The sequence below is a fragment of the Helianthus annuus genome, chromosome 6 (genome assembly GCF_002127325.2).
Source record: "Helianthus annuus cultivar XRQ/B chromosome 6, HanXRQr2.0-SUNRISE, whole genome shotgun sequence".
NCBI classification, from domain to species: domain Eukaryota; kingdom Viridiplantae; phylum Streptophyta; class Magnoliopsida; order Asterales; family Asteraceae; genus Helianthus; species Helianthus annuus.
The window spans coordinates 8,804,492-8,824,638 of record NC_035438.2 but is presented as its reverse complement, the minus strand read 5'-3'; the positions used below and the strand labels follow the sequence as shown (position 1 = coordinate 8,824,638).

Sequence of the window (20,147 nt, the reverse complement as noted above, 5' to 3'; positions counted from 1 at the left end):
AAACTGGTCAAGAACGGTGTATAATATCTTTTGTTACAAACAAATTCTTGTATATATTGCTACTTGTTTCACATTGTATACACTATGCTATTTTTATAGACTCTTCATGCGAATTTTCTATGATTTTATTTGAAACATTTTGAATGCATGACAATATTGCATTTCTACTCAATGTATATTTACAAGTTGGTAAGCGATTTTGGTGTAATTGTTCAAACTTATAATGTCTTTTTTTTCTAATATGGAGGGGTGATATTGATATTGTTTTAAGTGTAAGGACTAAGGAGCCTAGAATAGGAAGTAGCGGCAATTTTGAAGGAGTGGCATCGGTGTAAATATGATGTACGGGTGGCTGCCAGCAAAGCCACGTAATGTTGATTGATTAACAACCGTCGGTTTCTAGATGGAGAATATTCACGGAATCAAATTTTATTAACACGTTATTTTGTTTCTAATTCACGTTTACTTTTTCTATTTTTAACATCCTTTGTGATGTAATTTGGGGTTAAGTTTTTTAAAGTTAAGATTTGCCAATGCCACAGGGGTGTTCATCAGTTAATTTAATCAGTTTTCGGGTAGTTTGGTTCAGGATAATCAGTTTTTTCATGGGTATAAGCTTATCCGATAACCGAACCAAATAACATTCGGGTAGATCGGGTTCGGGTTAACTGGTTTTTTTAAGTGTGTAAACATATCCAATAACCGAACCACATGTTGTGTTCGTTCATTTATGTTCGTGAACGTTCGTTTATTTATGTTTGTTTGTGTTCGTTTGTTTATGTTCATTTGTTTAAACATAAAAACAAAATTGCGTATACATGTTATATGAAAGTTCATATACATAATAGTATGTGCCAAGCCCTCCATGGCACCTACTAACCCTTAGGATGTGCTAGCCCTCCATGGCGCATACTAACCCTTAGTATGTGATAGACCTCCATGGCTAATACTAACCTTTATGACTGTTATTAAAGTTGATAAATTAAAGAGATGATAACCCTCCATGGCGCTTTCATATAACGTGTATTAAAGTTGATAAATTAAAGAGTTGATAACCCTCCAAGCGAGGATAACCATAACTTTCGGAATATACAAAAAAAAAAAAAAAAACTGACCTTAGGAAAAGAGGTCTCGGAGTCCCATCCGAAAGTAGATTCCAAGGTTAAATGGTCAATCTCGTTAATGACTCTAACAAGATGCTGGTGCAGCGCTTGTGAACCATGAAGATTTGCATATGGGTCAAAGTTAACATATGCTGAAGATTTCCGGGTTTGGGTAGGGTTCGGGTATTGGTCAGTTAAGAAAAAACGCGGGCAAGTATTAAAAAACCCCGGATGGGTATAAACATGAACTTTGTATTTTTTTTTTTTTTGTTTCCACCTTTGGTATTGGGTTTAGAAACATAAACTTTAATTATATAAAACTTTAATTTAACAAGATCATTTGTAAAACGTAGTTTAAGATATTAAAAACACATTTGTAAAAAAAAGTTGAAAAAAAATGTCGGGGAGGTGGTTTAGGCCTATTTCATATTCGTTAGGCGGGGCCCACTCATACTCATACTTTACGTATATTTGCATACACTATTAATATGAGCTAGGCCCATTTAATATTTAGTTGGGCTAGGCCCACTCATTTGTTTGATACTTTACGTGAATTTGGGGATTGGTAATTATAGGCAAAGGGATGTCGTGTTGGAACATTGGACGCCTATGGTGAGGGTAGGAGGCCAATGTAAAACATTGGACGCCTATGGTGAGGGTAGGACGCCAATGTAAAACATTGGACGCCAATGTAATTTTGACTCGAAATCCATAATCGATGAATTAGAAAATCTTAAAGGTCGTCAGGCAGAGTTATATGGTACTTATCAATTTTCTTTCATCCTCATGGATATTTTGGAACGTTATGTGTTATAAAAAATTTGTTAATATATGCAAGAATTATATTTTGAATGAATGATGAAAATTATATATTTAGAGTTAATTTATTTATAAAACATTAAAAAGAAAGGTCGGTGCACTAACGGACAAAAATTTCTTTGTGCTTCTCTTTAAAGACTTCTGGGACCTCTTTTAAATCTCTTGCTACCAACCCTTTTCTTCCCCTCTCAATCAATTGCAGCCACATCTCACATGAGTAAACCCACAATCAGACGCTTCACTCGCCAACATTCACAATCCACAAAATTCACAATCACCAATTCACAATGGAGCGAAACAACAACTACAATCGCGGCGGAAATGACGGTGGTGGCCGGGGTAATGGCGGCAGAGGAGGCGGTGGCCGCGGTGGTGGTGGTTATCATCACGGTGGACGAAACGGAAATTATTCGCAACAATACAGTAATCAACAGCAAGAACAGTATCAGGAAAATTATGGAGGCGATAGAGGTAGAGGCAGGGGTCGAGAATCCAGTGGGATCGGAAGTGTTCTCGACCGTGGTCAGCAAAGTCAACGGACTCCGGCTAACCCTAGGCAGAATGTCGATCGAGTGCCGGAAGTCAACGCGTGAAGTCGTGTAGCGTCTGGTCAACCGGCTGTGGCCCAAACACAAACCCTAACTCAGAACCGGAATGGTATAACTCATCACTTTACAGTTTATTTCTATATTGTTGTTTGATTGTGTGATTTGTTAGTTTTTAGTTAGGTTAATACATTATATGAAGGTAGGTTAATTTCATTATTTTATACTGTCTTCCAATCAGTTTAGTCTATTAGATCATTTTTGAAATTGTGTTAATTACTTAATTTTGTTTTTTTTATCAATCAATTTTCAAATTGTGTTAATTTGGTTTTTTTATTCATATTGAAGTTCTGTTAATATAGGTTTTATTATGTGTGTTTGTTCTCTGTTTTCAGATCGTTAGGTTCAAGAAGTCAGTTCAAAATTATCAACTCTTAGTGTTACAGGCCACTCAAAAGATGATGTAGCAAATGCTCTTCTACCAATTAAGTGTCCGGACCGCGGTACACACGAAATGAGATCGGTGACAAGCGACTCAAGATCGCATTCGAGGTTTGATTTCTGTTGTCTCCATCTGTTGCGATTTTTCACTAATATATATTGATCTGAACTTTATCCCCTTTCGACCTCCGGTTGATTTTTCATGATCTAAACCCATTAAATTCAACTAGGAAGTCAACATGTGTCTCTTCGTTGCTTGATGCTTCTTCTTCTTCTGGTCGTTCCTTTTGTAACAACTTTAACGCCGACTAATGAATTTAGTATAACCCCAGTATGTAGCTTTTTAATTATCTCGCTTAAAATCATATAACTGTATATAGTGTATGCATTAAGACCGTAAATGCATTAAGACCCTAAACAACCATAATTCCGCCGACTATAAACAACCTAGAGATCGCCGCCGCAACGCGCGACATCTGGCACCATCCTAGTTTATATTTAACCTGAATCGAAATGAATCACCGACCCGAAAATATTATTCGATCATAGTGATAGGTACATTTTTATGTTTCTCGTGACTTTCGGCCACCCCTTGAACATTTTCAAGCTCCGCCACTGGGATCTAGGTACCTCCTATTTAAGCATTTAAATTGAATATTTAAACATTTTAAGTATTTTTATCAAAATTTGTTATTTTTTGATATATTTTTGATAAATTTTTGATAAATTTTTCTATATTTAATCGTTAAACCTAAATGTTATTTGTTAAATTTTTAACATGTTTAAAAGACTTAGTTTTTCTATTCAAAAAGGGGTAGCGACGCAGCTTGTTGCCCGTTTACCTTCTATCTCAATGTAAAAAAAAAAAAAAAAAAAAAAACAATCATTCGTCTTTACTTAAAAAAAAAAATTACTGAAAAAAAAAACATTTAAAATTACATGCATTAGAACCTTCGATAAAAAAAAAACAGGAATACAGCTTGCACTACACCACCCTTCACTTCAAAAGTCTTGTCCACCGCCAGCAACCCTCCGCAACCCTTCACTTCCATATTTCTTCTTCACTTCACTCCGCAACCCTTCACTTCCTCTGCAACCACCGCCAGCATGGAGGGATTTGCCATTGGTTTATGGTAAGATTCCGGTAAGATTCTAACCATATTCCGGTAAGATTCTAACTTTGGCTGCAATTTTTGTAGGGTCTTGTTTGTAGTGGTTGTGGCTGTAGTATTCTTGTTTGTAGTGGTTGTGGCTGTAGTATTGCGGCAACTTTTGCCTATGTCTTTGCCTCGATTTCGTTGGTTTAACAAACAGAAGAAAGCTGTGAAGTCTCCTCCTCAGTCGTCTCCATCACTGTTGCCTATGTCGATGCCTCTGTCGATGCCATGACAGTCGATACCATCACCGTCGTGGCCGTCATTACCGTCATCGTCACCGTCACCGTCACCATCACCATCGTGGTCTCCAGTGTCACCGTTGCCGTCACCGTATTGGCCACAACCAGTTTGTAACCGGTGCCAACAAGCATCTTGTCTGGAGTGTGAAGCAAAACGATATGTCGATAAGATCCTGTTGTTTTTGCAAGCTTGATCGTGGACAAGATCTTTTTTGTTAGTTTTGCTTTTTATTGATGCTGTTTGAATGCATTCAATCATCAGCTTTCAATGTTGTATGTTGTTTGAATGTATTCAATCATTAGCTAGCTTTCAATGTTGAATGTTGTTTGAACCCTCGCGGGAAAAACACATAAGTCAGGCACTTGTTGACGTATGTTGCGCTTTCAGCCTTTCATCACCCAATTAAATCACCATCGCATCGCCAGTCATCGAAGGGTTAGTATGTGCTAGCCCTCCATGGCGCTGTAATTGTTGAGTTGAGTCACCCAGTCCTGTAAAGAACACTGAGAACAAATTACAAACCCAAAGTCTTGTTACTTACTACATACAAGCTTTAATTACTATAAGCTTAGAGAGTGACACCAATCTTAATGAAAATTATGTGGAAGGAGTTCATTAATCAATATCAAAACTTACTTGAATTAGAGAGCAGTCAAATATCTTCTGTGCATCTTTCAGCCGTAAAACATCATTGACTTTAATTTTGTAATTTATTTAGTAGTGGTCAAACTCCATGACTAATTGACTTTAATTTTGTTTTACTAATGATTGTTTCCAAGAGCAGGATACCGGGTTTCCCATGACAGAAAGAGATCGGCTTGGACTTCGTGGCCTCCTCCCACCTCGTGTCATATCATTTGAGCAACAATATGACCGTTTTAGTGAGTTCTACTGTTTCTGCATTTCTTTCATTCTGCTAACAATCTATTAGCATATAGCTTTAGTAAAATGAATTATTTTGTCATGAAATAAGTTGCATACCCAACTCAGTTAGATAAGACAATCATGAACTTGGTTTCATACTTTGTTGCCTTACCATATTGTACATACAAATGAGAAATGTTTGTGGACAAGCATATTGATGCAATGATTTAGCATTTTGTATGCATACAGTTTCTTGCTCCCTCGTTGTCAATAGTCCTAATTTGAGTGGTTACATGAATGTTACAAAGCCTATAAACTCAACCCTTTTGTTTTCTATTGTTAGTGGAATCATTTCGGTCATTGGAACATAATACAGAAGGCCACCGACTATTCATGTCGTGGATGCTTGGAAACAATTCCGAGTCTGCTGAGGTCAAGAAGTATGATGGAATCCACCATTGAAGATCTACGGAATGAATAGCTTGAAAAAACAGGAGGCATTTGATGATAACATGGGCAATAGTTATGGTTTTGATGTTTTTTTATGTTTTTGGTTAAATGTTGGTTGGTTAATGTTTAGTATTTCATGTTAGGATTTTATTAATGATATGAATCAGTTCTGGTTATGTCTTTGATTGTTTAGTATTTGATCTTAGGCTATTGTTGTTGTCAAAAGTATGACTTGTTTTGTATTTCACGAAACCGAAATGGTAACTCTCTGTTTAACCAACATCTATAGCAATTTTTTGTATTTCACGAAACCGAAATGGTAACTCTCTGTTTAAAACGTCAACAGTGTCAACCTTACCACCCTCATAAACCCAATTTGGAAGCCTAGAGAACACACCACCATGGTAAAGCTTAATCGAAAATAGCTCATCGTATAAAGCTAGAAACACAAAAGTAAGGGTTTTAGTATAAACTTAATGTCATAAAAGAAAAAGCCTACTCAGAAACAGAATTTCTGGTATTTTTTAACAAATTTGATAAATCAAAATATACTAAAAAGATAAAAGGATATCTCTTATTTCAATCATAAATGAATATATATATATCATTTATGGAAAAAAAATATTATTTTTATTATTATATTTTTTTAGAGTCTTTAAAAAAACCAGTCTACTTACAGGATATATCGACTAAAAAAGACTAATACACGGGTTATTATCTATCTATCGACTAAAAGAGACTAATACACCGGGTATTAGTAATCACCCGAAGTATTGTGATATAAGAGAGAGTGGAGTTGGGTGGGTTTAAAAAACTCGATTCGAACTCGTTTATCCTCCGACTCGGAGCTGATATATTATGAAGATCTGAATATATATATACATTTTTGGCTATCTAAATTAATTTATAATTTTTATAAATTAATTATATCATTTATGGAAAAAAAATTATTATTATATTTTTTAGATAGAATCAGCCTTAGTGGGATTCGAACTCGTTATTTATGGAAAAAAAAAATTATTATTATTATTATATTTTTTTAGAGTCTTTAAAAAAACTAGTCTACTAACAGGATATATCGACTAAAAGAGACTAATACACCGGGTATTAGTAATCACCCAAAGTATTGTGATATAAGAGAGAGTGGAGTAAGGGTAGGCCTGTAAACAAACCGAACGTCCGGTGAACTGTTTGTGAATTGTTCGGCGGGAAGTTCGTTTATGTTCGTTTATTTAATAAACGAACGAACATGAACAAAAAGTGTGTGTTCATTTAATTAAACGAACGAACATGAACACATGTTCCGTTCGTTCATTTATGTTCATGAATGTTCGTTTATGTTTGTTTATTTGTTTATGTATTAATAAAAAATAATTAAATATTATTTAAATGAGTCATCTAACATGAATCAAATTGTTCCTTATATGTAAAGTGGTCTATTTCTGAAATCAAAGCATACCAAACAACAGTATGTCAACAAACTAAATCAAATACTGATTCTAGGGTTTTCTTTAAGTGGGAAATTTGATCTCCTGAAGCTACTTCCATTTGATTGCAAGCCACACTCCCCCATACCATTGAGCCAAGAGGCCAATGGTAAATACGTTAAGAATTAAATGCTTAGATCACAACGGGTTTTAAGAGTCCACCTTTTTATTTTTTTAAGTAAACTTTACAAATCCTAAACACATTCACACAACGGTTTGGATAATACCACATGGGGGTGTGTGGATAATACCAACCGCAAAGACTAATCCAACCTTCACTATTATTTTGGTTTATTATTTTTTTAAATCATTAAATAATTACATTAATAATAATAATAATAATAACTAATTAAAAATATTTTAGTGAAAACCGACTCTATAATACTTGTGTATCTCACGTTTTCATTCGTGTATATACGTAAAAGAGTTTTTATATTCTTTGTAAATAATTATTTAAAACAGAAAAATAAGATAATTATATTCTTTGTAAATAATTATTTAAAACAGAAAAATAAGATAATATTCTTTTTCTGGTTATTAAATAATTTTTATAAATTTAGAAACAATTTATTTTACGGGACATATGCCCACTCTCACCACACTTGTAACAGCTTCTTCCACCGCCACTTCCTTCAGCATCATCCTTCTTACCAGACCCCCATCCTCCGGTTCCATCATCACCTTGCTTCTTACCCGCACATAAATTGTTATTTGTTAGTGCTTCATACTTGTGTGAATAACAAAAGAAAACGGAATCACCTGTCTCATCACCACCACCACCACCGCCCCAACCACCTCCTCCTCCGCCACCGCTGCTGCCGCCCCAACCGCTTCCTCCGCCACCGCTGCTGTTGCCCCAACCACCTCCGCCATCATCCTTTTTTTCCAGCATCAGCAGTGCTCCAACCTCCAGATGAACTCCAACCACCACCCCCACCTCCACCTCCACCACCATAGCCTCCACCTCCGCCTCCACCACCAGCCTGAGGGCATTCTCGAGACATGTGACCACTCTCACCGCACTTGAAACAATTTTTGCCACCTCCACCTCCACTGCCACCGCCCCCACCCTGTGGACATTCACGGGACATATGCCCACTCTCGCCACACTTGTAACAGCTTCTTCCACCGCCACCACCACCACCTCCCCCACCCTGAGGGCATTCCCGAGACATATGTCCACTCTCACCGCACTGCACATAAATTGTTATTTGTTAGTGCTTCATACTTGTGTGAATAAAAAAGAAAACGGAATTACCTGTCTCATCACCACCACCATCGCCCCAACCACCTCCTCCGCCACCGCTGCTGCCGCCCCAACCGCTTCCTCCTCCACCGCTGCTGCCGCCCCAACCGCTTCCTCCGCCACCGCTGCTGCCACCCCAACCGCTTCCTCCGCCACCGCTGCTGTTGCCCCAACCACCTCCGCCATCATCCTTTTTTCCAACATCAGCATCAGAAGCTTTGGTACTACCCCATCCCCCAGCCTGATTACCAGTGCTCCAACCTCCGGATGAACTCCAACCCCCACCCCCACCTCCGCCTCCGCCTCCGCCTCCACCACCAGCCTGAGGGCATTCTCGAGACATGTGACCACTCTCACCGCACTTGAAACAATTTCTGCCACCTCCACCACCACTGCCACCGCCCCCACCCTGTGGACATTCACGGGACATATGCCCACTCTCGCCACACTTGTAACAACTTCTTCCACCGCCACCACCACCACCTCCCCCGCCCTGAGGGCATTCCCGAGACATATGTCCACTCTCACCGCACTGCACATAAATTGTTATAAAAAAGAAAACGAAATTACCTGTCTCATCACCACCACCACCGCCCCAACCACCTCCTCCGCCACCGCTGCTGCCGCCCCAACCGCTTCCTCCACCACCGCTGCTGCCGCCCCAACCGCTTCCTCCGCCACCGCTGCTGTTGCCCCAACCACCTCCGCCATCATCCTTTTTTCCAACATCAGCATCAGAAGCTTTGGTACTACCCCATCCCCCAGCCTGATTACCAGTGCTCCAACCTCCGGATGAACTCCAACCACCACCCCCACCACCACCACCATAGCCTCCACCTCCGCCTCCACCACCAGCCTGAGGGCATTCTCGAGACATGTGACCATTCTCACCGCACTTGAAACAACAATTGGCCCAACTAATGGCTTTATTTTTTGATCTATTTCTATACCAAAGGAATCTAAGGCTTTTAATGTCTAAAAAAATGTCATGAGCCGTCTTAAGAGCATTATTAAATCTCTTGTTATTACGGGCCCTCCATATACACCACGCCCCAACTATTAGAATCCCATGGAACGCCTCTTTAGCTACCTCCCCAAGGCCCGAAAAATCACTAAGGCCAAGGAGGACTCTAACCGGAAAAGCAAAAATGGGGCTGACCCGGCACCAAGGAGACACCATACTCCAAAAAAGCCATACTAGTTTTACCTAACCGAAAAGGCAAAAAAGAGCCATACTAGTTTTACCAAAAGAAGCCAACCCGCATTTAACCGAAAAAATAGGAACCGGTTTTAACTAAACCAAGGTATATATTATATGACATCCCAACCCCACCCAATTCTCCACGACCCCAACCGCTCCTACTGTCCGTCTCCCTCTCCCATGGAAATAATTCTAAAGGCTTTGCTTCTGTATATTGCTTTGGTGTTTCTTTTAGTTGGTGCGTTTGGTATCGCAGCATGGTGTGTGAAAGTTCGTTCTTCGGAGCCTCCTCCGCCTCCGCCTCCGCCTCCGTCTCCGTCTTCGTCTCTGTCTTCGTCTCTGTCTCCTATGTCTCTACCTCCGTCGCCTATGAGGTTGGTTCCGAAGAAAGAGGTTGGTTCCAAATCTAAGTGGCAGAAGGTTTTGCTGAACATCAAGAATCTTGGTGTTGATGAAGAATTCCAGTGGCAGAAGGTTTTGCTTAACATCAAGAATCTTGGTGTTGATGAAGAATTCCAGAAGAAAGGGGCTGTTTGACGAAGGTGGACTGGTGATGGTTTTGTGAATGCAATGGTTTTTTTTTGTTTTGTGAATGAAGGTGATGATGTTAGCATTCAATATTTTGCTTTTGAATGTATGCATTCAATGTTTTGTAGTTTGAATGATTAGCATTTAATGTTTTGTAGTTTGAATGATTAGCATTCAACGTTTTGTGAGGGAACACTCGCCGGAACACTCGCCGGAACACCGTCGGACACTCGCTGGACACTAGCATTTAATGTTTCATCGATGGCAACACTATTTACTGAAATCGCGCCTACTTTTTTGATGTCTACAGTGACATCGAAGCTGGCAAACAACAAATCATAAAAAATAATATTTTATTATTTTGATTAAAGATGTATAATAAAAGAAAACTTTTATATTTATCTACAAGGAAATAAGAATACATTGATAAATATATACATATTATATATATAATATTAATAGGAGCTCTGGGTCTACTATTCTCACACTTAGAACTCCTCCCCCACCACACTTACCATCCTAACTCGATTCGAACTCGTTTATCCTCCGACTCGGAGCTGATATATTATGAAGACCTGAATATATATATATATACATTTATGGCTATCTAAATTAATTTATAATTTTTATAAATTAATTATATCATTTATGGTAAAAAAAATTATTATTATTATATTTTTTAGATAGAATCAGCCTTAGTGGGATTCGAACTCGTTATTTGTTGAAAAAAAAATTATAATTATTATTATTATTATTATTATTATTATTATTATTATTATTATTATTATTATTATTATTATTATTATTATTATTATTATATATTTTTAGAGTCTTTAAAAAAACTAGTCTACTAACAGGATATATCGACTAAAAGCGACTAATACACGGGTTATTAGATATCTATCGGCTAAAACAGACTATTACTCCGGGTATTAGTAATCACCCAAAGTACAATAACATTTTTACCATTTATGTAGCAGTTAAAAAAAAAGGAGTACAATATGCAATTTTTACCATTTAGATTAATGAAATTATAGTTAAGACACGTTATTATTATTATTAAATAAATAAATAAATAAAAAAACAAAAAAACCCAAAAAGTTGATTGATGAGTTGGGTTAATGGATGGCCTTAGGCCTGCTAAAAAGTTGTTGCAGTCAAGGATGGGTTAGATCAAAGGCTATTCCGGCCATGACTCATTTTCCGGCGACAGTCATTTTCCGGCGACAAACAAAAATTAATGCCTCCGCCTCCGCCTCCGTCTCCGTCTTCGTCTCTGTCTTCGTCTCTGTCTCCTATGTCTCTACCTCCGTCGCCTATGAGGTTGGTTCCGAAGAAAGAGGTTGGTTCCAAATCTAAGTGGCAGAAGGTTTTGTTGAACATCAAGAATCTTGGTGTTGATGAAGAATTCCAGTGGCAGAAGGTTTTGCTGAACATCAAGAATCTTGGTGTTGATGAAGAATTCCAGAAGAAAGGGGCTGTTTGACGAAGGTGGACTGGTGATGGTTTTGTGAATGCAATGGTTTTTTTTTGTTTTGTGAATGAAGGTGATGATGTTAGCATTCAATATTTTGCTTTTGAATGTATGCATTCAATGTTTTGTAGTTTGAATGATTAGCATTTAATGTTTTGTAGTTTGAATGATTAGCATTCAATGTTTTGTGAGGGAACACTCGCCGGAACACTCGCCGGAACACCGTCGGACACTCGCCGGACACTAGCATTTAATGTTTCATCGATGGCAACACTATTTACTGAAATCGCCGCCTACTTTTTTGATGTCTACAGTGACATCGAAGCTGGCAAACAACAAATCATAAAAAATAATATTTTATTATTTTGATTAAAGATGTATAATAAAAGAAAACTTTTATATTTATCTACAAGGAAATAAGAATACATTGATAAATATATACATATTATATATATAATATTAATAGGAGCTCTGGGTCTACTATTCTCACACTTAGAAATCCTCCCCCACCACACTTACCATCCTAACTCGATTCGAACTCGTTTATCCTCCGACTCGGAGCTGATATATTATGAAGACCTGAATATATATATATACATTTATGGCTATCTAAATTAATTTATAATTTTTATAAATTAATTATATCATTTATGGTAAAAAAATTATTATTATTATATTTTTTAGATAGAATCAGCCTTAGTGGGATTCGAACTCGTTATTTATGGAAAAAAAAATTATTATTATTATTATTATTATATATTTTTAGAGTCTTTAAAAAAACTAGTCTACTAACAGGATATATCGACTAAAAGCGACTAATACACGGGTTATTAGATATCTATCGGCTAAAACAGACTATTACTCCGGGTATTAGTAATCACCCAAAGTACAATAACATTTTTACCATTTATGTAGCCGTTAAAAAAAAAAGGAGTACAATATGCAATTTTTACCATTTAGATTAATGAAATTATAGTTAAGACACATTATTATTATTATTAAATAAATAAATAAATTAAAAAACAAAAAAACCCAAAAAGTTGATTGATGGGTTGGGTTAATGGATGACCTTAGGCCTGCTAAAAAGTTGTTGCAGTCAAGGATGGGTTAGGTCAAAGGCTATTCCGGCCATGACTCATTTTTCGGCGACAGTCATTTTCCGGCGACAAACAAAAATTAATGCCTCCGCCTCCGCCTCCGCCTCCGTCTCCGTCTTCGTCTCTGTCTTCGTCTCTGTCTCCTATGTCTCTACCTCCGTCGCCTATGAGGTTGGTTCCGAAGAAAGAGGTTGGTTCCAAATCTAAGTGGCAGAAGGTTTTGCTGAACATCAAGAATCTTGGTGTTGATGAAGAATTGCAGAAGAAAGGGGCTGTTTGACGAAGGTGGACTGGTGATGGTTTTGTGAATGCAATGGTTTTTTTTTGTTTTGTGAATGAAGGTGATGATGTTAGCATTCAATATTTTGCTTTTGAATGTATGCATTCAATGTTTTGTAGTTTGAATGATTAGCATTTAATGTTTTGTAGTTTGAATGATTAGCATTCAATGTTTTGTGAGGGAACACTCGCCGGAACACTCGCCGGAACACCGTCGGACACTCGCCGGACACTAGCATTTAATGTTTCATCGATGGCAACACTATTTACTGAAATCGCCGCCTACTTTTTTGATGTCTACAGTGACATCGAAGCTGGCAAACAACAAATCATAAAAAATAATATTTTATTATTTTGATTAAAGATGTATAATAAAAGAAAACTTTTATATTTATCTACAAGGAAATAAGAATACATTGATAAATATATACATATTATATATATAATATTAATAGGAGCTCTGGGTCTACTATTCTCACACTTAGAAATCCTCCCCCACCACACTTACCATCCTAACTCGATTCGAACTCGTTTATCCTCCGACTCGGAGCTGATATATTATGAAGACTTGAATATATATATACATTTATGGCTATCTAAATTAATTTATAATTTTTATAATTTAATTATATCATTTATGGTAAAAAAATTATTATTACTATATTTTTTAGATAGAATCAGCCTTAGTGGGATTCGAACTCGTTATTTATGGAAAAAAATTATTATTATTATATATTTTTAGAGTCTTTAAAAAAACTAGTCTACTAACAGGATATATCGACTAAAAGCGACTAATACACGGGTTATTAGATATCTATCGGCTAAAACAGACTATTACTCCGGGTATTAGTAATCACCCAAAGTACAATAACATTTTTACCATTTATGTAGCCGTTAAAAAAAAAGGAGTACAATATGCAATTTTTACCATTTAGATTAATGAAATTATAGCTAAGACACATTATTATTATTATTAAATAAATAAATAAATAAAAAAACAAAAAAACCCAAAAAGTTGATTGATGGGTTGGGTTAATGGATGGCCTTAGGCCTGCTAAAAAGTTGTTGCAGTCAAGGATGGGTTAGGTCAAAAGCTATTCCGGCCATGACTCATTTTTCGGCGACAGTCATTTTCCGGCGACAAACAAAAATTAATGCCTCCGCCTCCGCCTCCGTCTCCGTCTTCGTCTCTGTCTTCGTCTCTGTCTCCTATGTCTCTACCTCCGTCGCCTATGAGGTTGGTTCCGAAGAAAGAGGTTGGTTCCAAATCTAAGTGGCAGAAGGTTTTGCTGAACATCAAGAATCTTGGTGTTGATGAAGAATTCCAGTGGCAGAAGGTTTTGCTGAACATCAAGAATCTTGGTGTTGAGAAAGAATTGCAGAAGAAAGGGGTTGTTTGACGAAGGTGGACTGGTGATGGTTTTGTGAATGCAATGGTTTTTTTTTTGTTTTGTGAATGAAGGTGATGATGTTAGCATTCAATATTTTGCTTTTGAATGTATGAATTCAATGTTTTGTAGTTTGAATGATTAGCATTTAATGTTTTGTAGTTTGAATGATTAGCATTCAATGTTTTGTGAGGGAACACTCGCCGGAACACTCGCCGGAACACCGTCGGACACTCGCCGGACACTAGCATTTAATGTTTCATCGATGGCAACACTATTTACTGAAATCGCCGCCTACTTTTTTGATGTCTACAGTGACATCGAAGCTGGCAAACAATAAATCATAAAAAATAATATTTTATTATTTTGATTAAAGATGTATAATAAAAGAAAACTTTTATATTTATCTACAAGGAAATAAGAATACATTGATAAATATATACATATTATATATATAATATTAATAGGAGCTCTGGGTCTACTATTCTCACACTTAGAAATCCTCCCCCACCACACTTACCATCCTAACTCGATTCGAACTCGTTTATCCTCCGACTCGGAGCTGATATATTATGAAGACCTGAATATATATATACATTTATGGCTATCTAAATTAATTTATAATTTTTATAAATTAATTATATCATTTATGGTAAAAAATTATTATTATTATATTTTTTAGATAGAATCAGCCTTAGTGGGATTCGAACTCGTTATTTATGGAAAAAAAATTATTATTATTATTATATATTTTTAGAGTCTTTAAAAAAACTAGTCTACTAACAGGATATATCGACTAAAAGCGACTAATACACGGGTTATTAGATATCTATCGGCTAAAACAGACTATTACTCCGGGTATTAGTAATCACCCAAAGTACAATAACATTTTTACCATTTATGTAGCCGTTAAAAAAAAAGGAGTACAATATGCAATTTTTACCATTTAGATTAATGAAATTATAGTTAAGACACATTATTATTATTATTAAATAAATAAATAAATAAAAAAACAAAAAACCCAAAAAGTTGATTGATGGGTTGGGTTAATGGATGGCCTTAGGCCTGCTAAAAAGTTGTTGCAGTCAAGGATGGGTTAGGTCAAAGGCTATTCCGGCCATGACTCATTTTCCGGCGACAGTCATTTTCCGGCGACAAACAAAAATTAATGCCTCCGCCTCCGCCTCCGCCTCCGTCTCCGTCTTCGTCTCTGTCTTCGTCTCTGTCTCCTATGTCTCTACCTCCGTCGCCTATGAGGTTGGTTCCGAAGAAAGAGGTTGGTTCCAAATCTAAGTGGCAGAAGGTTTTGTTGAACATCAAGAATCTTGGTGTTGATGAAGAATTCTAGTGGCAGAAGGTTTTGCTGAACATCAAGAATCTTGGTGTTGATGAAGAATTCCATAAGAAAGGGGCTGTTTGACGAAGGTGGACTGGTGATGGTTTTGTGAATGCAATGGTTTTTTTTTGTTTTGTGAATGAAGGTGATGATGTTAGCATTCAATATTTTGCTTTTGAATGTATGCATTCAATGTTTTGTAGTTTGAATGATTAGCATTTAATGTTTTGTAGTTTGAATGATTAGCATTCAATGTTTTGTGAGGGAACACTCGCCGGAACACTCGCCGGAACACCGTCGGACACTCGCCGGACACTAGCATTTAATGTTTCATCGATGGCAACACTATTTACTGAAATCGCCGCCTACTTTTTTGATGTCTACAGTGACATCGAAGCTGGCAAACAACAAATCATAAAAAATAATATTTTATTATTTTGATTAAAGATGTATATAATAAAAGAAAACTTTTATATTTATCTACAAGGAAATAAGAATACATTGATAAATATATACATATTATATATATAATATTAATAGGAGCTCTGGGTCTACTATTCTCACACTTAGAAATCCTCCCCCACCACACTTACCATCCTAACTCGATTCGAACTCGTTTATCCTCCGACTCGTAGCTGATATATTATGAAGACCTGAATATATATATACATTTATGGCTATCTAAATTAATTTATAATTTTTATAAATTAATTATATCATTTATGGTAAAAAAAATTATTATTATTATATTTTTTAGATAGAATCAGCCTTAGTGGGATTCGAACTCGTTATTTATGGGAAAAAAATTATTATTATTATTATTATATATTTTTAGAGTCTTTAAAAAAACTAGTCTACTAACAGGATATATCGACTAAAAGCGACTAATACACGGGTTATTAGATATCTATCGGCTAAAACAGACTATTACTCCGGGTATTAGTAATCACCCAAAGTACAATAACATTTTTACCGTTTATGTAGCCGTTAAAAAAAAAAGGAGTACAATATGCAATTTTTACCATTTAGATTAATGAAATTATAGTTAAGACACATTATTATTATTATTAAATAAATAAATAAATAAAAAAACAAAAAAACTCAAAAAGTTGATTGATGGGTTGGGTTAATGGATGGCCTTAGGCCTGCTAAAAAGTTGTTGCAGTCAAGGATGGGTTAGGTCAAAGGCTATTCCGGCCATGACTTATTTTCCGGCGACAGTCATTTTCCGGCGACAAACAAAAATTAATGCCTTCGCCTCCGCCTCCGCCTCCGCCTCCGTCTTCGTCTCTGTCTTCGTCTCTGTCTCCTATGTCTCTACCTCCGTCGCCTATGAGGTTGGTTCCGAAGAAAGAGGTTGGTTCCAAATCTAAGTGGCAGAAGGTTTTGCTGAACATCAAGAATCTTGGTGTTGATGAAGAATTCCAGTGGCAGAAGGTTTTGCTGAACATCAAGAATCTTGGTGTTGATGAAGAATTCCATAAGAAAGGGGCTGTTTGACGAAGGTGGACTGGTGATGGTTTTGTGAATGCAATGTGTAAGACCCTAACTCGTAATTGACAAAAAGTCGTAGCGGAAATTTAAGCCATAAAATTTCTTTCATTATAAATACCTTAACTTATTTAAAATTTAACTTTAACATAATTCCTTCACATAGATCCATCAATCGACTTATTTATTAAGTAAAAACATAGCTTATGTTTACTACATTATATACATCAACGTTCCCGTACAATCTCACTAGTGACTCGGTCCTTGATCTCTATCCCTTGAAGATCCTTCGTATCTCGTACTACCTGCGCTCACCACATGAAATTCATAAACATCAGTACGCATCATAAACATGTAAAATTCATTCACGTTTATTTTTCGTTCCGTTAACTCTTTACATTCCGGCTTTCCATCTGATCATACGACCCGCGGTGAGACTTCTTTGCTATTCCTGCGTTACACTTCATTCACCATGGCACGCCATTAGTAACATGACCATTCAAACATGTTAGAGCCATATATATAAGCATATATACAAGATCCTTTCTTTCATGCACAACAAATCCTACTTCATGGATAAGTACCTACACACGTATGTTCATACACATTTCATACCTACATACATACATGCATACATACTTACTTACATACATACATACATACAAGCTTTATTCCTTTGTGTACATTCAATCCCATTTAATACATATGTACATACTTTCATATATGTATAGTCATACATCTATTTACATACACCCGAAAACATACATGCAAACATAATCACATCTACACGTACATGCTTACATACTTACATATAGTTATATAATGCATATAACGTATTTAGATAGCCTTCACACAAGTTTAGAGTTGAAGAATGCGAAAAATATGAAAGAACCAGCAATTGGCGCAAGAAGAAACCAATCTGGCGCAACCTTGTGCCAGTTCTGGCGCAATACAGAAGACATCAGTCAGGGGCGCAACCTTGTGCCAGGGGGGCGCAACCTTGCGCTTGGTTCAGACCTGCAACTTTCAGCATGACGAATTTTTACAGTTTTGGTCATAACTTTCTCATTTCTTGTCCGTTTTACCCGATTCTTTTTCCTACGTGATCGTAATTTAATCCTCTATCATATGGACTTGAAATCCCACGTTCGGTTTAAGGAAATTCTTAACTTACGCGCTTTCGGCTTAATAATCATTTTCAAATTATTCGACCCGTTTATGTTTTCATCAAAACACTCATTTGTTTTAACCCAAAACATACATGAACATTATAACCATAATACTTTTATTTTATCCAGAGTTTCGTACTTGGGGTTTACGCACCCGATACCCGGTATTCATTAAACTCATTCATTCCATTTAAATCTACGAATCAAACTTTGTTACTAAAACCTCCACTTGCGCAAATGTATATCTATTAAACCAAACTCACATCTGAGTCTTTTGACTATTAAACCAAATCTCCGATTCCCGGATTGCATACTTATGTGCAATTCTACTCATTAACCGGTTATACTACCATAGCCATTTCTTATACAACATTTCGATATAATCATAAGACCTCATTTTGACCCGTTTGGTCTACTTAGGAAAATTCACCGATTTCATTCAACTAAATCCATATTTCACATTATACATCATGTTTAATTAATTAAAACGCTACATTACTTGAACAAACTAAGAAGTGATTACGGAATCACTTACCTCGTGCATCCGGGTTCGTATCCGATTCTTTGTCTCCTCTTGACCCGTTAGCCTTTCGTGCTTGAGTCCGTCTTGACATGATTCCTATACTTTCATGTCACCAAATCACTTTTTCGTTAGCATACATCATTGTACATGTTAACGATCATATCAACCGCATATTTCACATTTGACTTCCTTTAGTCACAACTAACAAGCATAAGACATATAATCAATTTCATATCCTTTCAAACTAATGTAATTCATCATGTCATCACAAATAACGCGTATTAACATAACATGTACCATGCGACTTCCTATGATCCTAGCTTTAAGACAACAAATCAAATCATGCTTCTTATGCGTAGACGCGTAGTTGACTTTCAGAAGTCAGCGGTTTAACATATAACTTATGACATAACCTCATATATCCGTATTATTATTTTTAGGCTATACAAGCATCACTATATATATATATATATATATATATATATATATATAACAATCATGATGAAATATGCTTACATCCACACGATCACCTAACTACATACACATACGCATTCACATACACATACTTTCACATGTTAATGCTTTCATTATCTCACATTTGACCACCACATACAAGGTGAGCCTATTTAAACGAAGTCATAACATCATTACTAGCAAGTTCACATGTTTTGTATTTAGTGTACATCAAATCCTACATTACCAATAAGAAATTGGTCCAATACATGATGTGCATCCTCATCGTTCAAGCATATGGTACAAGCTCCTAATGCACATTTCCACCCAAATGATATCATCAACAACACCTTCTCATGAATTCCTTCTACTACGCGTCTCTTATATTCAACTATCATTAATTATATCATTACCATACTCAACACATATTCATTCATTAGTTAGCATGAAATTTCCCACACTATCCTACACTAGGCATTTCATCAAACACTTGGTGTGCGTACACCGTTTGATGCACAATGTACAACTAAATCATGCTTTCATTCCTATTTCTTATCTTCCTTCATCATCACCACTAAGAATTACATTAATTTCATACCATCCTTCAATCTAACCTATATTTATGCATCACACACTAACTAGTTCATAATATTTAAACAAATTTCACAACTACAAGATCATCACATAACATCATACTACTTGAACAAGTGGGTTTTGCTTCAAACCATGAAATTACTCAAAATCACACACAACACAAGTTCTATTTGGTGATTCTAATTCACAATCTTGCTTAATTTCATATCAATTTAAGAATTGATCATAACCCATTTTATTCAAGACCTCCAAATCATAAAAT

At 36.3% G+C, this 20,147-nt stretch overlaps 1 protein-coding gene and 1 long non-coding RNA gene across 2 annotated transcripts; one reads left to right on the top strand and one right to left on the bottom strand.

The window, feature by feature from the left end:
- Positions 1-2,078: 2,078 nt before the first annotated feature.
- On the top strand, positions 2,079-5,801 carry LOC110864613. Its single transcript, XR_002549935.2, has 4 exons — positions 2,079-2,579; positions 2,863-3,019; positions 5,090-5,186; positions 5,513-5,801. It is a non-coding gene; the product is annotated as an uncharacterized LOC110864613 (long non-coding RNA).
- Positions 5,802-8,320: 2,519 nt separating this feature from the next.
- LOC110944360 (loricrin) lies at positions 8,321-9,532 on the bottom strand. Its single transcript, XM_022186020.1, has one exon. The coding sequence runs from the start codon at positions 9,530-9,532 to the stop codon at positions 8,321-8,323; it is 1,212 nt and encodes a 403-aa protein (XP_022041712.1).
- Between the last annotated feature and the right edge of the window lie 10,615 nt (positions 9,533-20,147).